The sequence below is a fragment of the Microplitis demolitor genome, chromosome 2, assembly GCF_026212275.2.
Source record: "Microplitis demolitor isolate Queensland-Clemson2020A chromosome 2, iyMicDemo2.1a, whole genome shotgun sequence".
Classification (NCBI taxonomy): Eukaryota; Metazoa; Arthropoda; class Insecta; order Hymenoptera; family Braconidae; genus Microplitis; species Microplitis demolitor.
Window position 1 is genome coordinate 10,039,790 of NC_068546.1, and position 26,778 is coordinate 10,066,567.

Below are 26,778 nucleotides of genomic sequence, written 5' to 3' on the forward strand. Positions count from 1 at the left end.
ATGCTGAACGTCAAAAGAAATTTCGTTAACATAATGCAGAAAAATCTTACATGGATATGTAATTTGATTTAATAATAATATTTATAATGATCCACAAGAGTCCACAACAAAATATGGGACCACCATTGACGCGGTATTTTCTAGGTATTTAGAGGATATTAAGTCGCAAACTTATGTTTCTTATTTCAGTTATCATAAACCTATAGTTTTAATGATAAATATTCCTGAATAACCAACAGCTACTGTAAGATAATAAAACCCACATGTATTGTAAAATAATAAAAATATTTTAAACAATATTAACTTTTTATTTATTCAATAAAAGAAAAATTTGTTTTCTTATCGGTCACCACGCTCAAAAAGTGTAACTTGAATTAATATCAAAGAAAAATAAATTCTGCATAAATAAAATTAATAAATAATTATAATTGCATAAGTTGATACAAAATGCTATGCAATAGCTTTACCGCGGCAGTCCCCGAGTGCCACACGTCTTTTTTTTTTTTAATTGCATGGGAACAAAAATTGTAGTCCAACACAAAAAAAAATTTTCACGCAAGAGGGAAAATTCTATGTCGATTACAGACCTAGCTCATTGAAAAAATCGATTTCCCGTTTAAATAACACGGGAAAATTTTGTTTTTAACTTTGAGTATTTTTAACTCGTTAACTAATCAATAGATCGAATAGACTAATACTTATTTTTGTAGGATATTGTACGCGCTACAAAAAAGTCTCTTATCATTTTTTGATAAATCTATCTGTTCAAAAATTATTGGAGTTCAAAGTTAAGCCCTAGTAAATTCCGAGATCTTTTTACTTTGCCGGTGAAACTATCAGACTTATCACAAAATGTCATAAAATCTTTTTTATTGAAAATTTTATTCTCTACAAATTATAGTGAATATAATTTTTTCAAATTCCGTATTGTTTTCTAGTTATTTTCATTTCAATGTTGAGCTCTTTAAATCGATCAGAACACTACTTTTTTAAGAGCTTGAAATTAAAATAAAAATAACTACAAAAAAATGCAGTATTTGAAAAAATATTACCGCTAATAATTTGTAGGCGATAAAATTTCCAATAAAAAATATCTTATGACATTTTGTGATAAGTATGATAGTTTCACCGGAAAAGTAAAAAGATCTCGAAATTTACTAGAGCTTGGCTTCGAACTCCAATAACTTTTGAACAGATAGATTTATTAAAAAATGATAAGAGACCTTTTTTGTAGCGCGTAAAATTTTCTACAAAAATTTGTATTAGTCTATTCGATCTATTAATTAGTTAACGAGTTAAGAATACTCAAATTTGAAAATAAAATTTTCCCGTGTTATTTAAACGGGAAATCGATTTTTTCAATGAACAAGGTCTGTAATCGCCATAGAATTTATTTTCTTGCGCGAAAATTTTTTTTTTGTGTTGAACTATGATTTTTTTCCCATGCACTTAAAAAAAATATGTTGCTCTAAAATGACACACCCTAATGGAGAAACAATATTAGAAATTTGCAGCCGATATTCAAATTGACAATTAAAAAGTCCATAAAGTATACTTACAAAACAACAAGAAAATAATAATAATTTGATGGCAGTCATTTTCTTAACGTATGTCCCAATTTAAATAAAATATTGAACTGAATACAAAATGTCGGGAAACTTTTTTTTAAGGTTATTTATTGTAATGAAAAGTATTTGAAAATAAAAAGAAAATTTCTAGGACAATATAGAATGCCATATTGAAGATACAACGATAATCCAGTATATCCTTATTAACATTAACACATACATTTATACATTCACAATTACACACATTCCTATCAGCTTACTACATACATTATCTTACATGTAACTTTACTATTCAGTTGTTCACAATAAACCTTACAGAGCATACGTGCTAATTTACGTTAATTATTATCGTTGTTGTATATATATTTCTCTTGTCACATACTCCATACGCATCTATTCCACAATCCTCTCAATAAGTTATGGGCCCAGATGGATATGTGAAGTCTCAGAGAAGGTAGAGATAATAATTTTTTTTTGGAAGAAAAGTTTGAATTTTGTTTGTGAAATTAATTTTGTTTTTTGGTGAATAAACGTGGCTATTCATTAGTTTTATAATGGCAGAGAGTCAAGGATATTTTGGTATCGTGAAGCTTAATAATGAAAATTATCAATCATGGAAATTCCACGTGAGCTCATTATTGATTAGAGATGGTGTTTATGAAGCAATCACTTCACTAAGACCAACAGATCCACAACCTTGGGCAGCATGGGATAAATCAAACTCTAAAGCATGGGCCACAATCAATTTATTAGTAGATTATAGTCAAGTGAGTCTCATAAGAGTCGCTACATCAGCTAAAGGAGCATGTGATGCACTTAAAGAGTATCATGAGAAAGAAACTTTAACTAATGAAGTTTTTTTGCTAAAGCAATTATGTTCAATAAAATTGAGTGAACATGGTGACATGGAGGCACATTTGGCTAAAATGCAGGACTTGATGACCAAGAAAATATTACTGGGAATGGAGCTACCCGAGAAGTTAAAATTAGCTATGATGCATTGCAGTGTATCTCATTTTTACGATGGATTAATTACAGGGCTAGAAGCCAAGTCAAGCGATGAGCTCACTCTTAATCTGGTCAAAAGCAAGTTTATCGCCGAGTATAAAAAACGTCAAGGTCAAGGTGAAATAAGTGAGTCTTCTGAAGCTGCTTTAAAGGTAAACAGAGAAAAGAAGCAAATAGTTTGTCATTTCTGTCATAGAAAGGGACATAAAATTGCTCAGTGTTTTAAATACAAGAACTCGAAGTCTCATAAAGATAATAACACAGCAAATAAGGTATCAACAGCTACCAAACACATGACTAATGATATCAAATTTTATACGTCACTTAATACCAAATATGAGTCACAGCTACGTGTTGCAAATAAACAGTACAGTAAAGTATATGGTATAGGTTCAGGTGAAATAAATTGTATTAATAAAAATGGTGAAAGAAGAATTTTGAAATTATAGAATGTCTTATACGTACTAGATTTTGATACAGGTTTGATATCAGTTAGGATGCTTGACAAGGATAGATATAATGTTTTAGTAGAAAATGGAATGCTCGTTGCTTTGAAAGGTAAAACTGAACTTGCTGTTGGTGATGTACATGGTGAGATGTATGAGCTGAGGCAAGTTCAACGTGCCCTTACGATATACAATGGACATTCTAAGAATTGTATTCATACATGGCACCAGAGAATTTGTCATCATGATCGAGAAGCAATTAAAAAGCTAGCCAATGAGAGATTGGCGTCAGGAATTAGATTGGAGCATTATAATGTAAAGGCTTATTGCCAGAGTTGCATTCAGGGGAAGTTATCAATGACACCATTCCCGAAAAAATCAGAATCAAAAACCACAGCCCCTCTCCAGTTAATTCATACAGACTTATGTGGGCCAATTCCTACGATAACACCAGGTGGTCGAAAATATATGATGACAATAATCAATGACTACAGTCGACACACAAGAATTTTTCTTCTTAAGTCAAAATCCCAGGCGAGTCAGGTAATCAAGGCTTTTGTTAAACATTCTGAAACACAATTTAATAAAAAGCCACAAGTCATTAGATTTGATCGTGGTGGAGAATTTGCATTGATGAAATTAAATCCACTGTCAAAGAAATGCCAAACGAAGCCTTACATAACAATATAGTTGTTTTTCCAATCATTGATGACCGTGATTACGTTGAAGTAGTATCAAATACTACAAGTGATGTTGATAACAAGACTAAAATTAATAATAATGATTCTCCTGAATCACATAATTTGCCACTAGCTGAGAGATTATCAAGACTTAACGACAATAGAAATGATAAGACAGGTGATGATGAAGATGATCAAGAAAATGTAGCGTGCGCCGTTAATGCCAAAATGTTGACAACTCCTCAAGAACCTGCGAACATACAAGAAGCATTATCTGGACCAGATGCTAAGCATTGGAGAGAGGCAATGAATGATGAAATTGAGTCACTTCAAGTAAATAAAACATGGAGCTTACAACCTATCCCAGCGGATAAAACTCAAATTGGTTGCCGATGGGTCTTCAAGATAAAGAAGCATGGAGATGGGAGACCAGATCGAGGAAAGCAATCAGAACCGAGGAAAGCAATCAGGTATTAATTAAATTAATTATTTTAGGCCGAAGCCAGAATATTAATTTAATTTAATAAATACTTAGTCGTTCGTCGGGGCAATCCGCGTCTAGGCCCGTAGTTAATAATTAGTCTATTAATAAAAATTAAGCCAGACGGTTGTCTAACCGGATCCAGGCCCAATTGCCAGGTCCAGGGCATCGTCTTATAATTCCAGGCAATCGCCGGGATTATATACGTCGTAAAAAATTCTAGGCCGGTTGTGAATAACACAAGCCAGTAATTTTCATGTTCTAGTCCGCGTTGTGACAAATTAAGATTAATTAAAATAATTAGATTAGAGTAATTAATAAATAAATTTAATAATTAGAATTCGTTAATAAAATTATTGCAAATTTTGACTCAGTAAAAATAAAGATTATAAAGTTAGAAGTCAAGTGTCGAGTAATGAAAACGGAGATGAGATTTTACTGACCAAAACTTAATTTATTAATCAAGTGAAATTCAGACCAGTATTATATGAAAGAATTAATGTTAGTTGTTGGAAAGGAGTTAAATTAAAATTAATCAATTAATAATAATAATTCTTCTTCAAAAATTAATTGATTAATTTATTAAGTGCGTGGCGGGAACAGCCATTTTAAATCAGTGTGTGTGAATAAAAGTCCAGGGGACTCGAGTGCGCGTGCGTGTGTAGAAAACGATTTTAAAATGTATAGTATAATTAATAAATAATTCGGGAGGTAACCGATATTTTAATTGTAAGGCCAAAGGTAGTTGGCAATGATTTTAATCGAGTGTGTGAGTGTGTGCGATGCCAAAGTAGTGGCTAATTAGTTTTAAGTCGCTAAAGGTAACTGGTAGAATTTTATATGGTCAAAAGTTATAAGGTCTAAAGGTTATAAGGTCAAAAGGTATAAAAGTTATAAGGTCTAATAGTTATAAGGTATAAAGTTATAAGGTATAAAGTTACAAGGTCATAAGGTATAAAGGTCAAAGGTTATAAGGTTTATGGAAAAATTATAAGGGTTAATTTACAAGGTTATAAATTAAATAAAAGTGAATATTGTTATAATAAATCAATCTAAGTTATTTATAAAATTATCCTTCCTCTTCCTTCTCTTACAATTAAAATTTACACCGACCCTGAATGTTAAGAACCGGTTCTGGAAGACCGTTTAATCCTTCCAGTGGCGCCCTTAAAAAGGTAATTTAAGGACGACTAGAGTAACAGCTTAGCCCTGTTATAAAGAGACCTGGAAACAGAACAAGAAGTGTCAATACAATATTGCCCCAGTGAGGATAACCAAGCAGATTTGTTAACAAAAACTCTTGGATCAGTGAAACTCAAACGACAAAACGATAGCATTGGATTGAAGTGTTGGTGATCAGCAAAGAATAATTATCGTTGAGGAGAAGTATTGAAGATGCAACGATAATCCAGTATATCCTTATTAACATTAACACAAACATTTATACATTCACCATTACGAACATTCCTATCAGCTTACTATGTACATTATCTTACATGTAACTTTACTATTCAGTTGTTCACAATAAACCTTACAGAGCAGACGTGCTAGTATACGTTAATTATTATCGTTGTTGTTTTATATATTCCTCGTGTCACATACTCCATACGCATCTATTCCACAATCCTCTTAATAGGCCTTCTGTTGGCAATCGCTAATACAAGCAGATTGCTCTCTTTGCAGAAGTCTACTCTAGCGCTAGTAGTGGATATACCGTGAACGAAACTTTGAAAAATGTTATACTACTTTATATCAGAAATTTGTAATTATCATGAAAAGTATTAAAGGCACGTAATTCAATATAAGAACTTTTTTTGTAAAAAATTAAATTTTGTAGACAATAATTGATTTATAAATCATTTTATACCAAGATATAATTAATTTACTGTCGAAAATGCCACTTTTTGAACGAAAATTGGAATAATTGTTATAATTATCACTCGTAAAAAATTTAGCAAAGAAACATTTTGATAGAAAATTTAATTTCCTGTCGAATAAAGAAATTATAAATAGATTTCAGACTAACAAGATTATTTTAATGGCGAAAATCTACTATTTTGATACTAGAATTGGGATTATCTCTGAATCTATGGGTCCTACGTAATTTTATGTGAGGAACTTTTTTGTAGAGCATAAAATTTCCGATCGAATAAAGTTGATAAAAAAATTTTTTGAACATTTTTATCTTTGACTGCAATGGGTGAGCCTGAGATGTTCACCAAAAATTTTTTCCTTCAGCACAGAATTCTTTTATAACTTAATAAACAATATTTTTGCTATAACTGAAAGAAATTTTAAAAAAGCGGATTTTTGGCCCATCCTAATGTATGTATAGATGTATATTATTTGAGACTATTCATAAACTAAATACCATACGAAGTCCCAGACTATATATACTTAACTATACATCTACTCATTTTGATATACTACTAGACCCACACAGGCACTCATACATGCTTACACATACACACAAATATATGGGGCATTCCACACCAAATCGGACAGTTTTGAGAATTTTAATTTTTAATTTCCGTCATTTTTTTATATTTTTTAGTACTCATCAAAAAACTTATCCTCCTAAATTTTGACATTTTATCTATCATTGGTACAAAAGATATGAAATTTTCAAAAAAACCGCTCTTTTCATGGTTTTTCGCATATAACTTTTTGAAAATTTGTTTAAATAAAAAACTCAAGGAATAAAAAAGTTTCGTTATTCCATGAACTTTAAAAAAAAATACAAATAATTTTTTAGAAAAATTTTTCATCGTTATTTTTGAGTTTTAAAACTTTAAAGTCGTTTTCTGAAAATCATGCATATTTTGATTTTCCTGAAAATTTCTGTCAGCAAACTACTATATATTCCACAACTTTTCAGGTTGTTTCGGTCGTGGGACCTCCGTGGCTACTATTTTTTTTCGATTATTGAAAATTGAAAAAATTGTTTTTCCGCTATAAATTATTGTCCGTACCAATTTTTGACACTATGCCCGTGTTTTTTTTACATATTAAAAATTGATTTCGCTATTTTTTTATTCTTAGTAGGGATTTAAAAGTAGTAAGCAAAAGTTAATGCTTTTTATGAGCAGTTATAATAAATCTTGTGATTTATTGAGAAGCAACAATTTCGGAGCAAAAGAAACATTAGATTTGCCATGTAATTCAGCTAAGACCATTACAGGAGCTCAAAAATATCATATAATTATTTGAAAAATTGACGAAATTGTATTACAAACCTTTTTCATTATTTCCGTGTTTTTCAAAAAATTTAACTTAATGATTGTTTTATGAACTAGAGTTCTCCTTAGTATACATAGCTCCGTCACTTTATCGAATAATTATAAGATACTTTAGAGCTCCTGCAATGGTCTTGGATGAATTTTATAGCAAATCTAATGTTTCTTTTGCTTCGAAATAGTTGCTTCTTAATTAATCGAAACATTTATTATAACTGCTCATAAATAGCATTAACTTTTGCTTACTGCCTTTAAATCCCTACTAAGAATATAAAAATATCGAAATCAATTTTTAAAATGTAAGAAAAACCAGTGCACAGTGTCAAAAATCGGTACGGACAATAATTTATAGCGGAAAAAAAATTTTTTCAATTTTCAATAGTCGAAAACAAATAGTAGCCGAGGAGGTCCCACGACGGGAACCATCTGAAAAGTTGTGGAATAGATAGTAATTTGTTGACACAAATTTTCAGGAAAATTAAAATATGCATGATTTGCAGAAAATGACTTTAAAGTTTTGAAACTCAAAAATAACGCAGAAAAAATTTTTCTAAAAAATTATTTGTATTGTTTTTCTAAATGAACATAGAATAACGAAACTTTTTTATTCTTCGAGTTTTTTTATTTAAAATATTTTTCAAAAAGTTATAAGCGAAAAACCATGAAAAGAGCGGTTTTTTTGAAAATTTCATATCTTTTGAACCAATGATAAAAAAAAATCTCAAAATTTAGCAGGATGAGTTTTTTGTTGAGTACTAAAAAATATCAAAAAATAACAGAAATTAAAAATTAAAATTCTTAAAACCGTCCGATTTGGCGAGGAATGCCCCATACACCTTCACGTATACGAGTTACAAGGAAGATTCACTCTAGATAAGATTAACGTTACAAGATAAGGAGTTACAACAAGATAAGGAGTTACAAAAATTTTTCCCTATCGTGCCTAAAGAAGTTTTACTATAATAAGTGGAAAATCAAAATTTACCAAATTTGTGACGAGAGAAGTCAATTATGACACTAGTCTTTATGACAGAACTGTGAATGACGTGTGGAAAATAAGTGGAAAGTCAAAATGTACCAAATTCATGACCGAATACAGCAACCATAACTTTAGTATTTTTGACAGAACTGTGACCCACGGGTGGAAAATAAGTGGAAAGTCAAAATTTACCAAACTCGTGACGATAAAAGGCAATTATGACTTTTACAGAACATCAACCCATGGGTTGTAAATAAGCGGAAAGTTAAAATTCATCGAATTTGTAACGGAACAGCGCAAGTTTGATTTTAGTCCTATTTACAGAACTTTGACCTTCCTCGAGTTGAAATTTGAAGAGTTCTTCTGTCTTGAGCGTCTCAAGTGTTATTCCAATGTCTCCTAGGTCTCAAGTGTGTTTCCAACGTCGCGAGCATTACAAACGTAACCCCAACGTCTCTGACGCTGCAAATGTAAAATCTGCGTTTCAAAAGCATTTCAAAAATGATTTGGTTTAGGTTGTAGTACCAAGGGCACTAGCTGTGAGGTTGAAAGACGATAAAAGGGCTCAGATCTTTCTGTAAGGATCGGGCGGGGAGGGGGGGGGGGGTCTGGAGCAAAAAAATAATGATTAAAAATTCCGACTGGTTCAAATTAGAGTACTGAGGGATCCAACTGACAGATTTTTCGATGACGAAAGAGCTCACATTTTTGTGGTTTAGGGGGCAGGGGTCGGAGGCCAGAGCAGAAAGATATTTAAGCACATCCATCATAAAACAATCTGACAGCTAGCCTGGATTAGTTGGATTTTTTGCTTAGAATTTTTTATCGCCCCCCCCCCCCCCCCCCTTCTCCTTGCTCCACAAGATCAGAGCCCTTCCACCATCGATTAATCTAAGAGCTAGTGCCCTTGGTACTCGGCCTGAACCCGTTTGTTTCTTCAATCATTATTTTCCTGCTCCTTCCTTCCCCCCTTTCCTCAAGGAAAAATTTGAGCCCTTTTATCACCTTACAACCTGACAGCTAGTGCCCTTGGTACTTTAACCTAAACCAATTGGAATTTTTAATCATTATTTTTCTGTGCTCCCTCCCCCTTCCTACCATCACAAAAAAATCTGAGCCCTTTTATTATCAAACAATCTGACAGCTAGTGCCCTTGGTACTCTAGCCTGGACCAGTTCATAGTTGTAATGATTTTAAAACATGGATCTTATATTCGCAACGTCTGAGACGTCGGAGTTACGTTTGTAACGCTCGAGACGTTGTAACTGCACTTCAGAAGCTAGAGCTGTTGGAATAACACTTGAGACGCTCGAGACGTTAGAAAAAAACTCCAGATTTCAACTCGGGTGAATTTCTCATGCGTAACTACACTCGTAATTAGGGACTATTTATTTCGTCGCTATAACAAATTCTTAAACGCTGTCACTTCTGTTGCAACCTCTAACCTTGAAAATAATTATCATCGTTGTTTTGTCGTCTGTTAATTTAATATTAAAATATTATTGAAGTCAATTCAATAACCCAGTAAAATTCTTATTAATAATCGTGATCATTTAAGTGAAAATGAAAACGATAAAAAAACGCAAGAAGCGTTTTTAGCTCATAATATGTTTTGTTTCATAAATTTTATAATATTAATAACTTATATAATTTGTTAAACTAATGAAAATAAATACATCTTCGATATAATGAAATTAATTTATTTTTAAAAATGTGACCAGACTTGACTCTTCGAATGTATCGCTTCACTTGTGCCGCAAATGTCGGGACAGGTATCAAAAACACACTTATCAACATTTTAAGTTAAAAAAAGTAAAATTAATAACGTTCTTTCAGCCGGCTATGAAGAAAAACCGTATACACTATATGAGCCAAAAGTTAAAATCTTGGGCTTGCGCATCATGACGTACAGAGCCGAAAATTAAACTTTCGGCCCTTGTAGTGTAATGTACTATATTTTGCGTCTTCTGATTTTTCTAACTAGCTAATGATGCATCATAGGAAAAATCAAGAGACATATTTTTGTAGAGAATTAAATGCTCTACGAAAAAAAGACTCTTATCATTTCTCAATAATTCCATTTGTTCAACACTTATTTAAGGTTAAAGTCAAATTCATGTTAAATTTTGAGATCTTTTTAATTTTCCGGCGAAGCTATCAGATTTACCACAAAACATCATTGAACCTTTTTTGCAGATATTTTCATTTTCTACAAATTATTTTATATAAAGATTTTTCAAATTCCGCATTGTTTTTTAGTTATTTTCATATTAATGTCAAGGTCATAAAAAAAATAGTCTTCTGATCGATTTTAAGAGCTTGACATTAAAATTAAAATAACTAGAAAACAATAAGGAATTCGAAATAACTTGATAGATATTAATTTGTAGAAAATAAAAACATCTACAAGAAAGGTGTTATGATATTTTGTGATAAGTCTAATTGCTTCGCGGGAAAATTGAAAAGATCTCAAAATTTAATATGAATTTGACTTTAATCTCAAATAAGTTTCGAACAAATGGAATTATGAAGAAATGATACGAGTCTTTTTCTGTAGATCATTCAATTCTATACAAAAGTATGCCTGTTGATTTTTTCTATGATGCATCGTTAGCTACTTATAAAAATCAGACGACGCAAACAAAATTTTTCCATGTTATTCTTTTGGAAAATAAAAAAGTGCAATGCGAAACCACTCAATGTTAATATGAAGAGATCTAATTTTCACAGGCTTTTTTTATATATCTAAATGAATCTTTTGAAGCTGTTTCCGAAAAGATAAATAAATTAGTTATTTCTTGAATCACTCATATACATATGTAGCGTTGCTACCATGAGAAGCAATCGATTAATGTCGGCAATCTACGTTGATTATCGATTATTACAATTCCCGTCTTCACCTTATTCGTTGAGACACAATAAATTATACTGCTGGAATACATACACGCATCTAAGCATTTTCTATTGTGTTCTTAATTTTACTGTGTTTTATTCGTTCACTTGATGAAACATTTATTCTACATAATTAGTTGGTGTAAAGAATTTAGTTATTATATTTAATATTACGCTTTACTACTTAATTTCACTTTAAAAACAAAAATTCATACCATTCATATTCTAGTATCCGAGGTAATTTTAATTTCAAGTTTCGCGTCTATAGCTTTCCCGGCCAAAACGGTAAAAAAATTTAATTCGTACGCCACCACAAAGCCCAACCTTACGGGCCAGCCCCATAATTTTCCGATGTTTTCAAAGATGAAGATCTCGAAAACACTCTCGACTGCAAATGTTTTCTATGAACTTTTCAGGCACACAATAGATAAGTTATATGTTTAAGTTTAAAATTTTTCCTCGCGGATCGCTATCTACTAAGTATGCACCAAAAATACACGGTGTATACGCCGCACATAGACACTGAGTATACGTCAAGTTTACACCAAAAATTTTTTTCTAACTCCCATTTTCATAAAAATTTTTAAGTGCTGTAAGTAAAGTTAAAAATTTTATAAGCGTGACTGGAAAAGAATTTTTTACGACCAAAAAAAGTGTGTCTGTATCAGCTGGAAATAGCCTGAAATAGATCAATAACATGAATCTAAGGTGTATTCTTGTGTTGCAATACCTTCTGAGTGTACGCTAACGGGAAATTTCCACGTGACGCTCATCTGAAGAAAATTTTCTAAATTTGCATAATCTCCGAGTACAGTCTATCTGTTTAGTGCTACCCGTATAGTAACTTAAAGATTGTCCACATACAACAAAAGCGTGCACGCAAATGTCTCCGTTGTTAGCGGTTTGGAAATCTTCTTAGATTCTTACTACAATAAGGTCTGATGAAAATCTCATTTTATGAGAGCCAACTGGAACTTATGTTTTTCCGGATTTTCGAAAAAATTTTAGATGTTATCATAGAGGGTTGAATAAGTATGTATGTATGTAGGAAACGTATATAATTTAAACTTACAACGGACATTTTGTTAAAAATTCGAACTGTTTATCGCGTTACTCCTATTCTCTGTCTTCCTAAGTTATAATTATTATTTATTGAAATAACCAAACGAAAATAAATATAAAAATAAGGTAAAAGCCCCAGTTCCTGCTCATGAAACAGTACATGCTTACTCAGTGTATTTGGATATCTGTATTCACGGATATAGACATACAAATACATAGAGTGAGCATCAGGTACTAATATACGATGAGCTACTGGGGCTCTTGCCTTATATCAAATATTGTTTCAGAAAAATTGATCTTTCTCCTTCTGAAATTAATATTGAAAATACTGATAGAAATTACAAAAAAACAAAAAAAAAAAAAAACTGAGGAATTGCATTTTCCCAACATAAAATTCAGATGAATGTATTTCATTGTGGCATAAATTTATTCGTTGTGTGATTGGTCGATAATATCATAAGCATGAAAATATATGCGAGCTCAATATTCAGGCACTCGCTTGCGCGCGCATATTAAATTCTAGTATTTGCATGAATTAATAGAGGAACCGCATCGTTAACAAATGTTCTATTTTAGCATAGCAAAAAACTTTCTAATTTCTTAAAATTAAGAATAGAACTTCAGGAACACTTCAAAATATATTATTTGAAGATAAACTTAGAAGTGAGGCGGATACATTGAATAAAACGCTTCAAAAATCACAAATTTCGTACAAGTTGGACTTTGACTTCCAATAACTTTTGAAGGATTTAATTTATATACAAATCATAAGAAATTTTGTTTTTAGAACGTTTAGTTTTCTATAAAAATGGTTTAATATAATCTCTGTCTGATCTTAAATGAGTGAGCTACAAGAATCAGTTTCAAAAAACATTTTTTATATTATTCTTCAGTAGAACCGTTGTTGAGTAATACACTTTCGGAAATACGAGCATTGGTTTTTATTTATACAAATGATAGAAGTTCAAACAAAACTAGATATATATATATATATATTCCCGGAAAAGAATGTCTTTATAAAATTGTATACAATTTTATAAAATTCAACATATTTTTATAAAATTTTATGCGATTTCATAGCAAAATTTCATGAAATTTTATGCGATTTTAAAGCAAAATTTCATGAAATTTTATCAAATTGTGTCAAGTAAGATGTGAGTACGGAAAGTAATATTGGAATAAAATTTTATACAATTTCATAAAATTTTATAGAAATTTATAAACTTTCATACAATTTTATAAAATTTGATTAAGTTTTATAAAATTTGATTAAGTTTTATAAAATTTTATAAGATTGTAAAAAATTTTATAGAATCATATACCATTTTATATAATTTTATAAGATCATTACTTTTCATACAACAATATCAATAATAACGATCTAATAAAATTTTATAAAATTGTATACGATTTTATAAAATCTTATAAGATTTTATAAAATTCTACAGTGAGATTGTATACCAATATTGTAAAATCTTATGAAATTTTAGACATTTGTCCAAATATTTGTACAATTTGAGAAAATAATATAAACTCAGATCTGAGAAGGGAATAAGTGAACAAAATTTTATATAATTTTATTAAGTTTCATACGGTTACATAAAATTGTATAAAATTTTATAAAGTTAGCTCTGAGTAACGGAAGTATTGATTATAAATAAACTTCGATACATTTTATGTGAACACAGATAATATATAAATATATTATTATTAAGTCGAGTGTAAAGTGATATTCTAAAAAATTCTATAAAATTTTATAAAATATGAATGCAGTAGAGAATTACTTGAAATAATAATAATAATAATGATAATAATAATAATAATAATAATAATAATAATAATAATAATAATAATAATAATTTATATGGTGACTCTAATTTACGACCAGACTTTTTTATTTTTTGTGTTATAGGAATGACGGCTATACTGGTCTACTTAATTGACAATTATTAATTTAGAATCAAATTCAATTCGCGTATGAGTTATTACAAGTGGATTATTTTCTAATGCGCACTGCAATACCATACTATAATTGAGAGGATTCTAATTATCAAAGATGTTAATATTATAAAAACGGTTTCGCCCCGAATATACTTGCTGGGCTCATCAGTAAAGTTGATGCAAGTATATTCTACCTTAGACCGTTGAAAAGATGTTAAAAAATTTTGACTGTGAATTTTTAAGATGATGATGGTGCTACAAGTATTCCAAGCTTGTATTCATCCTTTAGAAGAATTCTGTTTAATTTTTATAGCCTTGTATAATTTATAAGGTGACTCTAATTTACGACCAGACTTTTTTATTTTTTGTGTTATAGGAATGACGGCTATACTGGTCTACTTAATTGACAATTATTAATTTAGAATCAAATTCAATTCGCGTATGAGTTATTACAAGTGGATTATTTTCTAATGCGCACTGCAATACCATACTATAATTGAGAGGATTCTAATTATCAAAGATGTTAATATTATAAAAACGGTTTCGCCCCGAATATACTTGCTGGGCTCATCAGTAAAGTTGATGCAAGTATATTCTACCTTAGACCGTTGAAAAGATGTTAAAAAATTTTGACTGTGAATTCTTAAGATGATGATGGTGCTACAAGTATTCCAAGCTTGTATTCATCGTTATTGCAGTGCGCATTAGAAAATAATCCACTTGTAATAACTCATACGCGAATTGAATTTGATTCTAAATTAATAATTGTCAATTAAGTAGACCAGTATAGCCGTCATTCCTATAACACAAAAAATAAAAAAGTCTGGTCGTAAATTAGAGTCACCTTATAAATTATACAAGGCTATAAAAATTAAACAGAATTCTTCTAAAGGATGAATACAAGCTTGGAATACTTGTAGCACCATCATCATCTTAAAAATTCACAGTCAAAATTTTTTAACATCTTTTCAACGGTCTAAGGTAGAATATACTTGCATCAACTTTACTGATGAGCCCAGCAAGTATATTCGGGGCGAAACCGTTTTTATAATATTAACATCTTTGATAATTAGAATCCTCTCAATTATAGTATGGTATTGCAGTGCGCATTAGAAAATAATCCACTTGTAATAACTCATACGCGAATTGAATTTGATTCTAAATTAATAATTGTCAATTAAGTAGACCAGTATAGCCGTCATTTCTATAACACAAAAAATAATAATAATAATAATAATAATAATAATAATAATAATAATAATAATAATAATAATAATAATAATAATAATAATAATAATAATAATAATAATAATAATAATAATAATAATAATAATAATAATAATAATAATAATAATAATAATAATAATAATAATAATAATAATAATAATAATAATAATAATAATAATAATAATAATAATAATAATAATAATAATAATAATAATAATAATAATAATAATAATAATAATAATAATAATAATAATAATAATAATAATAATAATAATAATAATAATAATAATAATAATAATAATAATAATAATAATAATAATAATAATAATAATAATAATAATAATAATAATAATAATAATAATAATAATAATAATAATAATAATAATAATAATAATAATAATAATAATAATAATAATAATAATAATAATAATAATAATAATAATAATAATAATAATAATAATAATAATAATAATAATAATAATAATAATAATAATAATAATAATAATAATAATAATAATAATAATAATAATAATAATAATAATAATAATAATAATAATAATAATAATAATAATAATAATAATAATAATAATAATAATAATAATAATAATAATAATAATAATAATAATAATAATAATAATAATAATAATAATAATAATAATAATAATAATAATAATAATAATAATAATAATAATAATAATAATAATAATAATAATAATAATAATAATAATAATAATAATAATAATAATAATAATAATAATAATAATAATAATAATAATAATAATAATAATAATAATAATAATAATAATAATAATAATAATAATAATAATAATAATAATAATAATAATAATAATAATAATAATAATAATAATAATAATAATAATAATAATAATAATAATAATAATAATAATAATAATAATAATAATAATAATAATAATAAGTAATTTTTAATCATTCTTAAAAATTTCATAACACAGTACGAAATTTCATACAATTTTATCTAATTCTTATATAAAATTTAATAAAATGTTAGAAAAATATTTTCTCTAGGGAACATTACATTTGACAGAATATTTTGAAATTTCGCCAAGCATTTTAAAATTTCATCCAGAGCTGCGAAATTATATAAAATCTTATGCTTCATAAAAACTTTGTTTTTAGAATTAAATCAAATTTAATAAATGTTATTTGTTTTAATATATATTCTTCATTTTAAGGTACATCAAAAAAGATATGATAATAAAAAAGGTCCTCAAATTATTTACAGTAGTGTTTTTGAATAAAATATGGCCGTTTACAAAGGTAATCGCCGACTCTTATTGCGTTGGTAATATGAGTTATTTTTACTCTTTAATTTGTATTAATAATCATATTTGTACAGTTAATTTCATGTACTTCAAGTAAGAAATATAGGAGTCCATCAAATTTCCGAAAAAAATATTTTATAGCACCATAAGCAACGGAACCATCAATGTATTCAATTCTCACTGTGTAATCATTAGTTTTGATTTCCTCATACAATCGTGATGTATGTTCAGAGTTATAAATTTTTGCTCGATAATAAACATGAAAATCTTCTGCATTAATGTTATGATCGTTTAACAATTGCATTTCTGCTTCACTCAACTCAACAGTACTACTTTTGCCAATTAAATTATCTTTTTTTCCAATTGACAAATGATTGTGACCATGTTTATTTACTTCGTTACGTAGAAATTGTATTCCCAGGAAAATTCTTAGATTATTAATCAGCTCTTGACCCAAATGTTTTGAACCGTGAACACAATTAGCCAAGAAACCGTTTATGTTTTAAAATGGAAAAGCTGATGTAGCCCATAGTGGTCCCCATCTCTTAACTATGAGCGCCAAATGTAATAGCTGATGAACATTGTAAGTTAAATTGCGATTACCATATAAAATTTCTGTTTGCTTAACAAATAATCTTAAACAAGTATCTGCTAACGCTAAATCCTCAGTAGTAATATTATCTTGAAGTAAAAGAAACAATCCTTTGACAAACAAAATCCAATGTTCCAAATATTTATTTTCCAGATATTTTTGCAGTTTAGGTAATGAAAGAATAAAATCCAGTACAAAAATTCGTTTGCTTTAAAAAATTTATAATTAGTCAATGGTCTCGGCATTCGATTGAATGGAGATGGTGGTTTTATGCTAGTTATGAAGTCATTAATGTCTTTTATATTTTTTTTTATATTCCAAGAGCCTTTTTTATTCATCCACAAGTCTATAAAATATTTACCGGCACCCAACAACGTACTATGCATATATTCTGGAAATACGCAGGTTCCTAAATCGATGAGTGGCAGTTTTGATATAACAGTTGTCCCTTTGACACCTTTACAGTGTTTTTTATCCAACAGAAGTGCTTTCTGAGCTTGTTTCTGCATTTTACGACTAGTTCTCAATTTATTAACTTCTTCGTAGCAGGGATAATAACGATATACTCTCTTTCCCTTTTTTTTCTGTGACGCTTTTGTTTTTACTTCACAAACATTACATCCGAATCGGCCGTTGAAATTCAGCACATTTTGTATTTTTGCCCTAGCAGGAGCATCCGCTACAATAAGACATACTACAATCTTACTAACGATTGTTTCTACTATTGATGGATGAATCCAGCTCATTCCTTCAGTAAAACATTCGTTTAATTTATCGACAAAAGTTTTCAAAAAAAGATTCATCGGTGGCATTTTGTTCTGGTCATACGAAAGTCCTACAATAGTGAGAAATGATTCTCTTAAATGTGGGGGAATTTCTGTGATGACGACCATCAGAGGCCAACAATGACTCTTGGAACTTTTAATTACCGAAAGAACATCGGTGTTAAACAGCAGCGTCAAATCATATGGTTGTCTATCTGGTCTAGCATTAACTCGGAAATATTCCGAACCATCTTATATATCTGAAATACCGGGTTTATTCTCGGCATTGTTGAGATAAGGTTTTAATTTTTCTGCAAGATTTCTATTTTCAAATAAAAATTTAATATGATCAGGAATATTAAATTTAAAAAAGCACGAAAAATTTGCTTTGTCACTTTTTTGGCAGGATTGACAACTATTTGAAGTTTTACTGATCATTATATAACACTGCTTGCAATAATAATGTTTGGTTGCACCAATTATTGGAGCTATGTCTTGTAAATATTTAAATAAATGAAATATAGTTTTTGGGAAATTATTACCAACAGGAAGAAATTTTTGGAGTATATTCAATGTAGCTTGCAAACAGTCTTTAGTCCATTTATGGTTCATATACAATTCGAGCAGCATTGATATACTTTCATCTAGGGTTATTGAACTATCTTTATAAAACAATAGATTAACGTCATTACAAACACCTCCTGTGTCATTATCTTCATAATTAATTTCATCAATTGCGTATAGAGGTACAGTAAATTCGTCTGTATTAGAAACACTATCATGGTCCGAATCACTGAAATTTTTTATACGTGATATATCATCAGTGCTGCCAGAATGTGCGATATTTTTACCCTTTCCCAAGCGCGGTGCGCGCGGTGCACACATGCAATTTTGTCTATCGGTGTGTCGGGAAACCGAAAGAAGCCGAGCGGTGTAGACAAGCGGAGGAGAAATATTGTCCACACCATGCGTCGTTTCATACCTGCTCAGAGTTGCGTGTTCAAATCCGCACGCGAATTTGATTTTTTTTTTTTTTTCAATTATTTTTTAACGTAATAAATTTTTAAATATTTATTAGTTCAAATTTTTTAATTAACTGATAATTAAAAATTTTTTGAACAAATTTAAATGGCTGTAAAATGGATAAATAAATGTTAAAACATAATCCTCTCATTATATTTTTATTTAATAATAAATTTTAGATTATTAATTGCAATTTTAATAAATAATTATTTTTAAAAGTCATTTATTATTAATATTAGTTATTAGTGTTAATTGTTACTCAAAGTTTCAAATACGATTTTTATATAAGCTGTTGCACTAATTTGGTATACTGGAGCTGTGGACGTGCGGTAATGTTTTTGTTTCAGGAGCTTCGAGTCGGGGGTTCACAACCGCGACTGAGACGAATTTTTTTTTTTTTAAACTAATTAATAATTTATTATTTTCTAATTATCTTAAATTAATTCTTACAAAAAAAGCTTATTAATATTATTTAAATCAATAACAAAACGCGATTTTTAGACTTTATTTATCGCTTCTTATCATTTTTATGCTACTACACCTAACTCTAATGATTAATTTCTTATTATTAATAATGTTATATTATTTAAAATAATTATATATTATTTATAATAATTATTAGACTTAATTCTTACTTGAAGTCTAAAATACGATTTTTATATTACCTCACGTCTTATATTTTTAACATGGGCGAATGGACACGTGCAATCCTTTTAGCCTCACGTTCGCAGAATCGCGTGTTCGATTCCGCGGCTGGATCAGATTTTTTTTTTTAAATTTACAGATATATTGTTTATTTTGTTATGTGTATTTTTATTCGTATTATTTATATTTTAATGTTTTCCTAATATGAAATTAAAATCTCCGCATACATTAAAAAGCGCGCGAAAGTTATCCTCGACACTGATGTTGATCAACAGTCGACGTTTCGTTTGTTTGCGCGCCAAAGGTCCATGCAGTCTTAAAACCGTTGCTTCGCGGAATTTGACGATGATATACGTCATTTATTAATGATGTTCTCATTGGTTCGCTCTATGTGTATTTCTAAGCTGTTATTGTGTGTAATGTATCTGTGAGTTAAATCGTAGGCTTTTAATGTTGCGATGGTCATATCTCAGTGAGCATTTAACCCGTTAGTGACTGATGGATCCAGTGAATTTCAGCAATTGCCTCAGGTATTTAAATAAGTATTTAATTATTTTTTTTATCTATTGAATAATTTTATTAAATATTATTAGTTTAATTTATTATTTATATAATTTTTTTTTACGTTCGGTCGTTATTTTGGCTTCGCGTTCGCCAAGTCGCGTGTTCAATTCCACGGCAGTGTCATATATATATATATTTTTTTTCTTCTTTATTCGATTTTTTTTATCAGCGTAACATTGGTGTTATCTAGTCATTTCTGAAACATGGATTTACCAGAGCCTTCTGCCAAAAAATCCAAAGGAAACTCGAGAGAAAAAAAATTTCAACACCAATGGCTAGAAGAAAATCTAGAGTGGAAAAAATGGGTGACAGATGTCCCAAAAGATCCGACTAGGTTTTTTTGTCTCATCTGTAATCAAGACTATTCTTGTGGAAATTTTGAAATAAAACGGCACGCCAAAACTGATTCACACCTAAAAAATTTTTGTGTTTCGAATCTCAGTGCTGATTCACCAAGCGATGCCAATTCATCTTCACCTGAACTGGATTTAAATGATCGTGTTAAAGCAGCTGAAATTCGATTTGCGACTTTTATAGGTGAAAAAAAATCTACCCTTGTCAATCGCTGGAGACTTATTGCATTTATTCCAGTTCATTGGTCAAGAACCTGCTGTTTTACAGAATATGAGTGCAAGTAGAACCAAAGTTACTGCAATTATCAACAACGTCGTCAGCGTTAAACAAACACAAGAAGTCGTAGAAGTTTTCCAAAAATCTAAGTTTTCAGCTTATGTTGACGAGACTACTGATAACACCAACGACAAATGGATGACATTGATGACTCGCTATGTTGATCCAGATTCTTTGATGATAAGGACTAAGTTAATACAATTAATTCACGTTGATGCCACCGACTGTTGTGCTACGATACTTCTTGAGGAATTTACAAATGGTTTGGAACAAAATAAAATTCCCCTGGATAATTTAATTGGACTTGCTTGTGATAATGCACCAGTGATGGTTGGTATAAATAATTCATTCCAGAAGCATTTAACCAAACGTCTTCCACATCTTTTGACAATACCATGTATATGTCATTCTTTAGCGCTAATCGCTAGAGACGCTTGCAAAGCTGCGATTCCAGCTGAAATCGATGAAATCATCTCAGGAATTCCGAACTCCGTCAATGGTAGTCCTAAACGTTTAGCTGAATTTGCTGTTTTTCAGGAGGGTTTTAATCAAAAATCTAAACTTTTGCGATTTGCTCCGACAAGGTGGTTGTCTCGTCAAATCGCTATTTCTAGGATTTTGGATAATTGGGACGCGATGCTTTCTTATTTGACCGAACAATCTCTTATGAATAATGTTGCAGTTGCAACAAAATTGCTTAATATCATGAATAATCCCGTGACAAAAGCATATCTGCTTTTTTTAAAATTTGCACTTGACTCTTTGGAAAATATGAATGCACAGTTTCAATCCAGTGAAACATTAGTCCATAAATTACAACCTTCTTCAAAGAAATTGTTCGAAGAAGTACTTCAAAGGTTTATGAAACCAGATTTATTGGATCCTACAATCTTTAAGGCTATAAACATTGACTTAAAATCCATTGAGAACCACCGTGATGAATCTGAAGTTGATGTTGGAACCGATTGCGAAGATTATTTAAGGAGCCAATTAGAATTAGAAATTCCTGAATCAGTCATTAATGAAGTTCGCTCCCAATGTAAAAAATTTTTTCGTCTTCATCTGTTACTGTACAGTTTCCAACTTTGCGGGTTTTATTGAGTATCATAAGAGACCTTCCTCATTCGAATGCTCCAGCAGAAAGGGCTTTTTCTATCATTACTGACGTTAAAACAAAAAAAGGAACAGTTTAGATCAACTACGCCTGAATTCGCTTTGCGTTATAAGATCGAACTTCAAATCGAAAAAATTAAGTGCGAAAGAAATGTCAATCGACAAAAATTTAGTAAAAATGATGCAACCATCAAAATTGTATGCCGAAAAGAAGAAGCCCCAGTCTCAACGAATGAATTTACAGGCATATGATAGTGGTGACGATTGGGAAATGGATAAATCGTGAAAATTTTCGACTTTTTCCAGCTTTTTCCACTCTGGATAACTATTATTTTGATTATTTATTCGCGTCTATTAATCAAATTGAAATTATTTTATTAACATATTAATCGTTGACTTTTGTTCAGCTTTTTCCACTGTGGAAAACGACTTTTTTCATTCTTTATTCGCGTGTATTCATCAAATTTTAATTATTTTATTTTCATATTAATTGTCGACTTTATTTCAGCTTTTTCCATTGTAAAAAATTTTTATTTCAAATTTTGATTTAGATTATTACTCATCCATATATAAAACTAAAATTATTTTATATATTCTATTATAAAATTAGAGCTTTAAGCTATATAAGCTAAGTATTAAGTGCAATATTTGAAGCTTTAATTAATTTATTTATATTAAGAAGAAGTTAGAGCCTTCAGCTCTGCTTCCACCTGAATCTAGTCTGATTTATAAAGCTTTAATTAATTAATTTATTTATTTTAAGAAGAAGTTAGAGTCTTCAGCTCTTCTTCCACCTGGATCTAGTCTAGTTTTTTAAGCTTTAATTACTTTATCTATTTTAAGAAGAAATTAGAGCCTTCAGCTTTACTTCTGACAATCGATTCTAGTCTGCTATTTAAAGCTTTAATCATTTTTTTATTTTATAAGAAAGCAACAGCTTTAAGCTATGCAATTTAATATTAATTTTATTATCATTTAAAAAAATTATTAACGTTCTTTGAGTTTTCGAGTTTATATTATGGCTGATAGGCCTCTGGGGGACCCACCATAAAAAAAAATGGGAACGCATCACGATACACAGTACCTCATGGGTGATGTGGAAATCTGTGTCATTAAAATTAACAAATCAAAGAAAAAAAAAATTCGAATTAAAAAAAAAATCTGATCCAGCCGCGGAATCGAACACGCGATTCTGCGAACGTGAGGCTAAAAGGATTGCACGTGTCCATTCGCCCATGTTAAAAATATAAGACGTGAGGTAATATAAAAATCGTATTTTAGACTTCAAGTCAGAATTAAGTCTAATAATTATTATAAATAATATATAATTATTTTAAATAATATAACATTATTAATAATAATAAATTAATCATTAGAGTTAGGTGTAGTAGCATAAAAATGATAAGAAGCGATAAATAAAGTCTAAGAATCGCGTTTTGTTATTGATTTAAATAATATTAATAAGCTTTTTTTGTAAGAATTAATTTAAGATAATTAGAAAATAATTAATACCGAGAAAGACATTTGTCGGCTTCCGAGGTCCTCACCGCCCTGAAGAGATGGAACCTCACATTTAGGGGGACCAAGGGCGAGGACGTCGAGAATTTCATAACTCGTGTCGAGGAAGGACAGAGACTGCTACCCATCCGGGATGCGGATCTCCTCCGTGCACTTCCGTTTGCTTTCACTGGGCCTGCCTTAATTTGGTATCGGGCCCATGTGGGAGATTTCGCGACCTGGGCGGCAACAAAACTCGCTCTTCATCAGCGTTTTGCCGACCCAGACTACCAGATCGCACTGCGACTGGAGATTACGAATTGAACACAGGACGAAAATGAGCCTGTGGGCGATTTTATCGCATGCATGTGTGGCCTTTTTGCCCGGACCAACCCGGCCTGGTCGGAGTGGGAACGGGTAGTCCACGTTCACAGGAACTTGCTTCCTGCTTATCGTTTGGTGATTCCGCTTCAGGAAATGATGACTTTGGATAGTCTGGAGGTAATGGCGGGCCGGCAAGAGCAAATCTTGTGAGGTGCAGTCGCACATAAGCCGCCACCATTGCCGGAAGACTCCATGTGTCCGAGTTTCGCATATGCGGGACCCCGGCGTAATAAAACTCACCGGCGGGCCCTCTTGAACCAGCCATATGCGAAGGAGGAGGAGCACGATGAGGATGCACCAGTGGAGCTACTGGACGCCCTCATGACTGGACGGTGGTATCTGCCACGCCGGAAGACTTTTGAGTCTTCGCCACATTCCTCCGCCACACCTCGGAATGTGTCGTACCCGAGAAGTACCCCAGACGGTTCCCCGGGGATGTCTGAAGTCCCGAAGGGAGTTCTCCCGAAGGGAGTTCTCCCGGAACCCCTTCGATCGGTACCGACACCAGCTCCTAGAGTAGCCCCGAGTGCTCCCGTGGGAGATACTCGACGCGCGGCTGACCTAGTTTGCTGGAATTGCAATAAGAATGGTCACCGGCATCGTATGTGTACGGAGCCGTGACGACTTTTCTGCTACCGTTGTCGCGCCCAGGAGTCACCCGAGCTCAGTGCACGCACTGTAACTCGGGAAACGAGCGGCGGTTAATGTTGACCCGACAGCAACATCCACGACTACCGAGCTGTCGAAAAATATCCCTCCCGCCGGCATATCGAGTTCGACAATCCCGCCAGAGACTATCCTTGGTCTAGATAGCTCACTGGAAGCACCCCCTGCCTTTATATCAATCTGGACATTCAGGGAGTCCAGATTCCAGCCCTTGTCGATTCAGGAGCCAGTAAAACATTTATAGGCTTTGAGTATATCGCCCTTTTCACTGACCTCGGAATCTCCAGTGTACCAACCCCACCTAGGTGGGTGCGAGTAGCTACTGGAGAGGAAGTAAGAGTTTGTAGTGCCACTGATGTAAGTGTGGGGGTTGAAGACCGCCAGATTAGCCATCGCTTCTACTGGATGCCGTCTTTGACCCAACCATGTGTCTTGGGTTTAGATTTTCTTCGAGCAGCTAAAATCACGATTGATTTTTCGTCCAAGACTTGGTGGTTCCAAAATTGTCCATCTAACGTGCACACTTTCACCCCTGGGACTCGCCCATGTGCGGTGATGGTATGCAACGGTCTGCAAACGATGACCGAGGACGAGGCAACTCGATTAAAAAATTTTCTGAACTTCCACCTACCTACTAGCACTGATAAGCCCGGAATTACGACCCTAACCCTGCATTCTATCGATGTCGGTACGTGTGAGCCGATTAAACAGCGCCACTACCAAGTGTCGGTAGCCATTCTCGAGATCATGTGGAAGGAAGTCGACTACATGCTGGAGAACGGAATTATCGAGCCCTCGAACAGCAACTGGTCTAGTCCAGTTTTTTGGTCAAGAAACCTAATGGCAAGTACCGTTTCTGTATCGATTTCAGGAAAGTCAATGCCAAAACTAAGCGGGACGCGTACCCGATCCCGATCATGACCGCCATATTAAACCAATTGAGGCGGGCCAATTATCTTACTACCCTTGACCTCAGCCAAGCGTATTTTCAAATACCATTGGCAGAAGATAGTCGAGAGGTTACTGCATTTACCGTACCAGGTCGAGGATTATTTCAGTTCAGGCGTATGCCATACGGACTTACCTCCGCTCCAGCGACCTTTCAACGGTTGTTGGATAGTCTTATTGGCCCTGAAATGTATCCTCACGTCTTCGTATACCTGGACGATATTATCATTGTCACTGAGACCTTCGAAGAACACCTGTACTGGCTGGAGAAGTTCCTGAATAAGATAAAGATAGCTGGACTGACCATCAATAGGGACAAGAGTGTCTTCTGCCGTGCTGAAGTCCGGTACTTGGGCTTCTTAGTAAATAGTGAAGGAGTCCAAGTGGACCCAGGAAAGACCTCGGCAGTCCGTGAATTCCCTGTACCAAGAAACCTCAAGCAGGTGAGAAGATTTCTTGGTATGGCATCTTGGTATCGACGATTTATACCAGAGTTCGTTACCGTGGCTGAACCCCTGACCAGGCTGACCAAGAAAAATATTTCTTGGCACTGGGCGGAAGAACAGCAAGAGACTTTCGAGATTTTAAAAACTAGGTTGACGTCAGCTCCAACCCTAGTCTGTCCCGATTTTTCATTACCGTTCACTCTCCAGACCGACGCAAGTAGCGTAGGGCTAGGGGCAGTATTGACGCAGACAGTTGATGGCCAAGAGCGGGTGATCGCCTACGCGACTCGTGCACTCACGGAGGCTGAAAAGAAATACACCACGACCGAGCAGGAATGTCTCGCAGTCATCTGGTCGATCAAAAAATTCCGCTGTTACTTAGAGGGGTACGAATTTACTGTGATCACCGATCACAGTAGTCTACGCTGGCTAAATAACTTGAAGAATCCGACGGGCCGTCTAGCTCGATGGGCCCTGGATATGATGGAGCACACGTTCACTATCGTTTATCGGCGTGGAGCTTGTCATCATGTACCGGATGCGTTGTCACGAATACCAGAGGGTGAGGCAGATCTGCTGAACCTACTCGAGGAGGTACGAGACCCGTGGTACCTGCGTAAAAGTCGAGACATCACGCGGACCCCTGATCGATTTCCCGACTGGCGCGTGGAAGATGATAGGA

The 26,778-nt window shown here is 32.0% G+C and overlaps 1 protein-coding gene across 1 annotated transcript; it reads left to right on the forward strand.

Annotated features, from left to right (window-relative positions):
- Positions 1-21,036: 21,036 nt before the first annotated feature.
- Positions 21,037-22,143, forward strand: LOC128667333 (uncharacterized). The gene has a single exon (XM_053736992.1). It carries the CDS (start codon positions 21,037-21,039, stop codon positions 22,141-22,143), a length of 1,107 nt encoding a protein of 368 aa, XP_053592967.1.
- Positions 22,144-26,778: the final 4,635 nt, after the last annotated feature.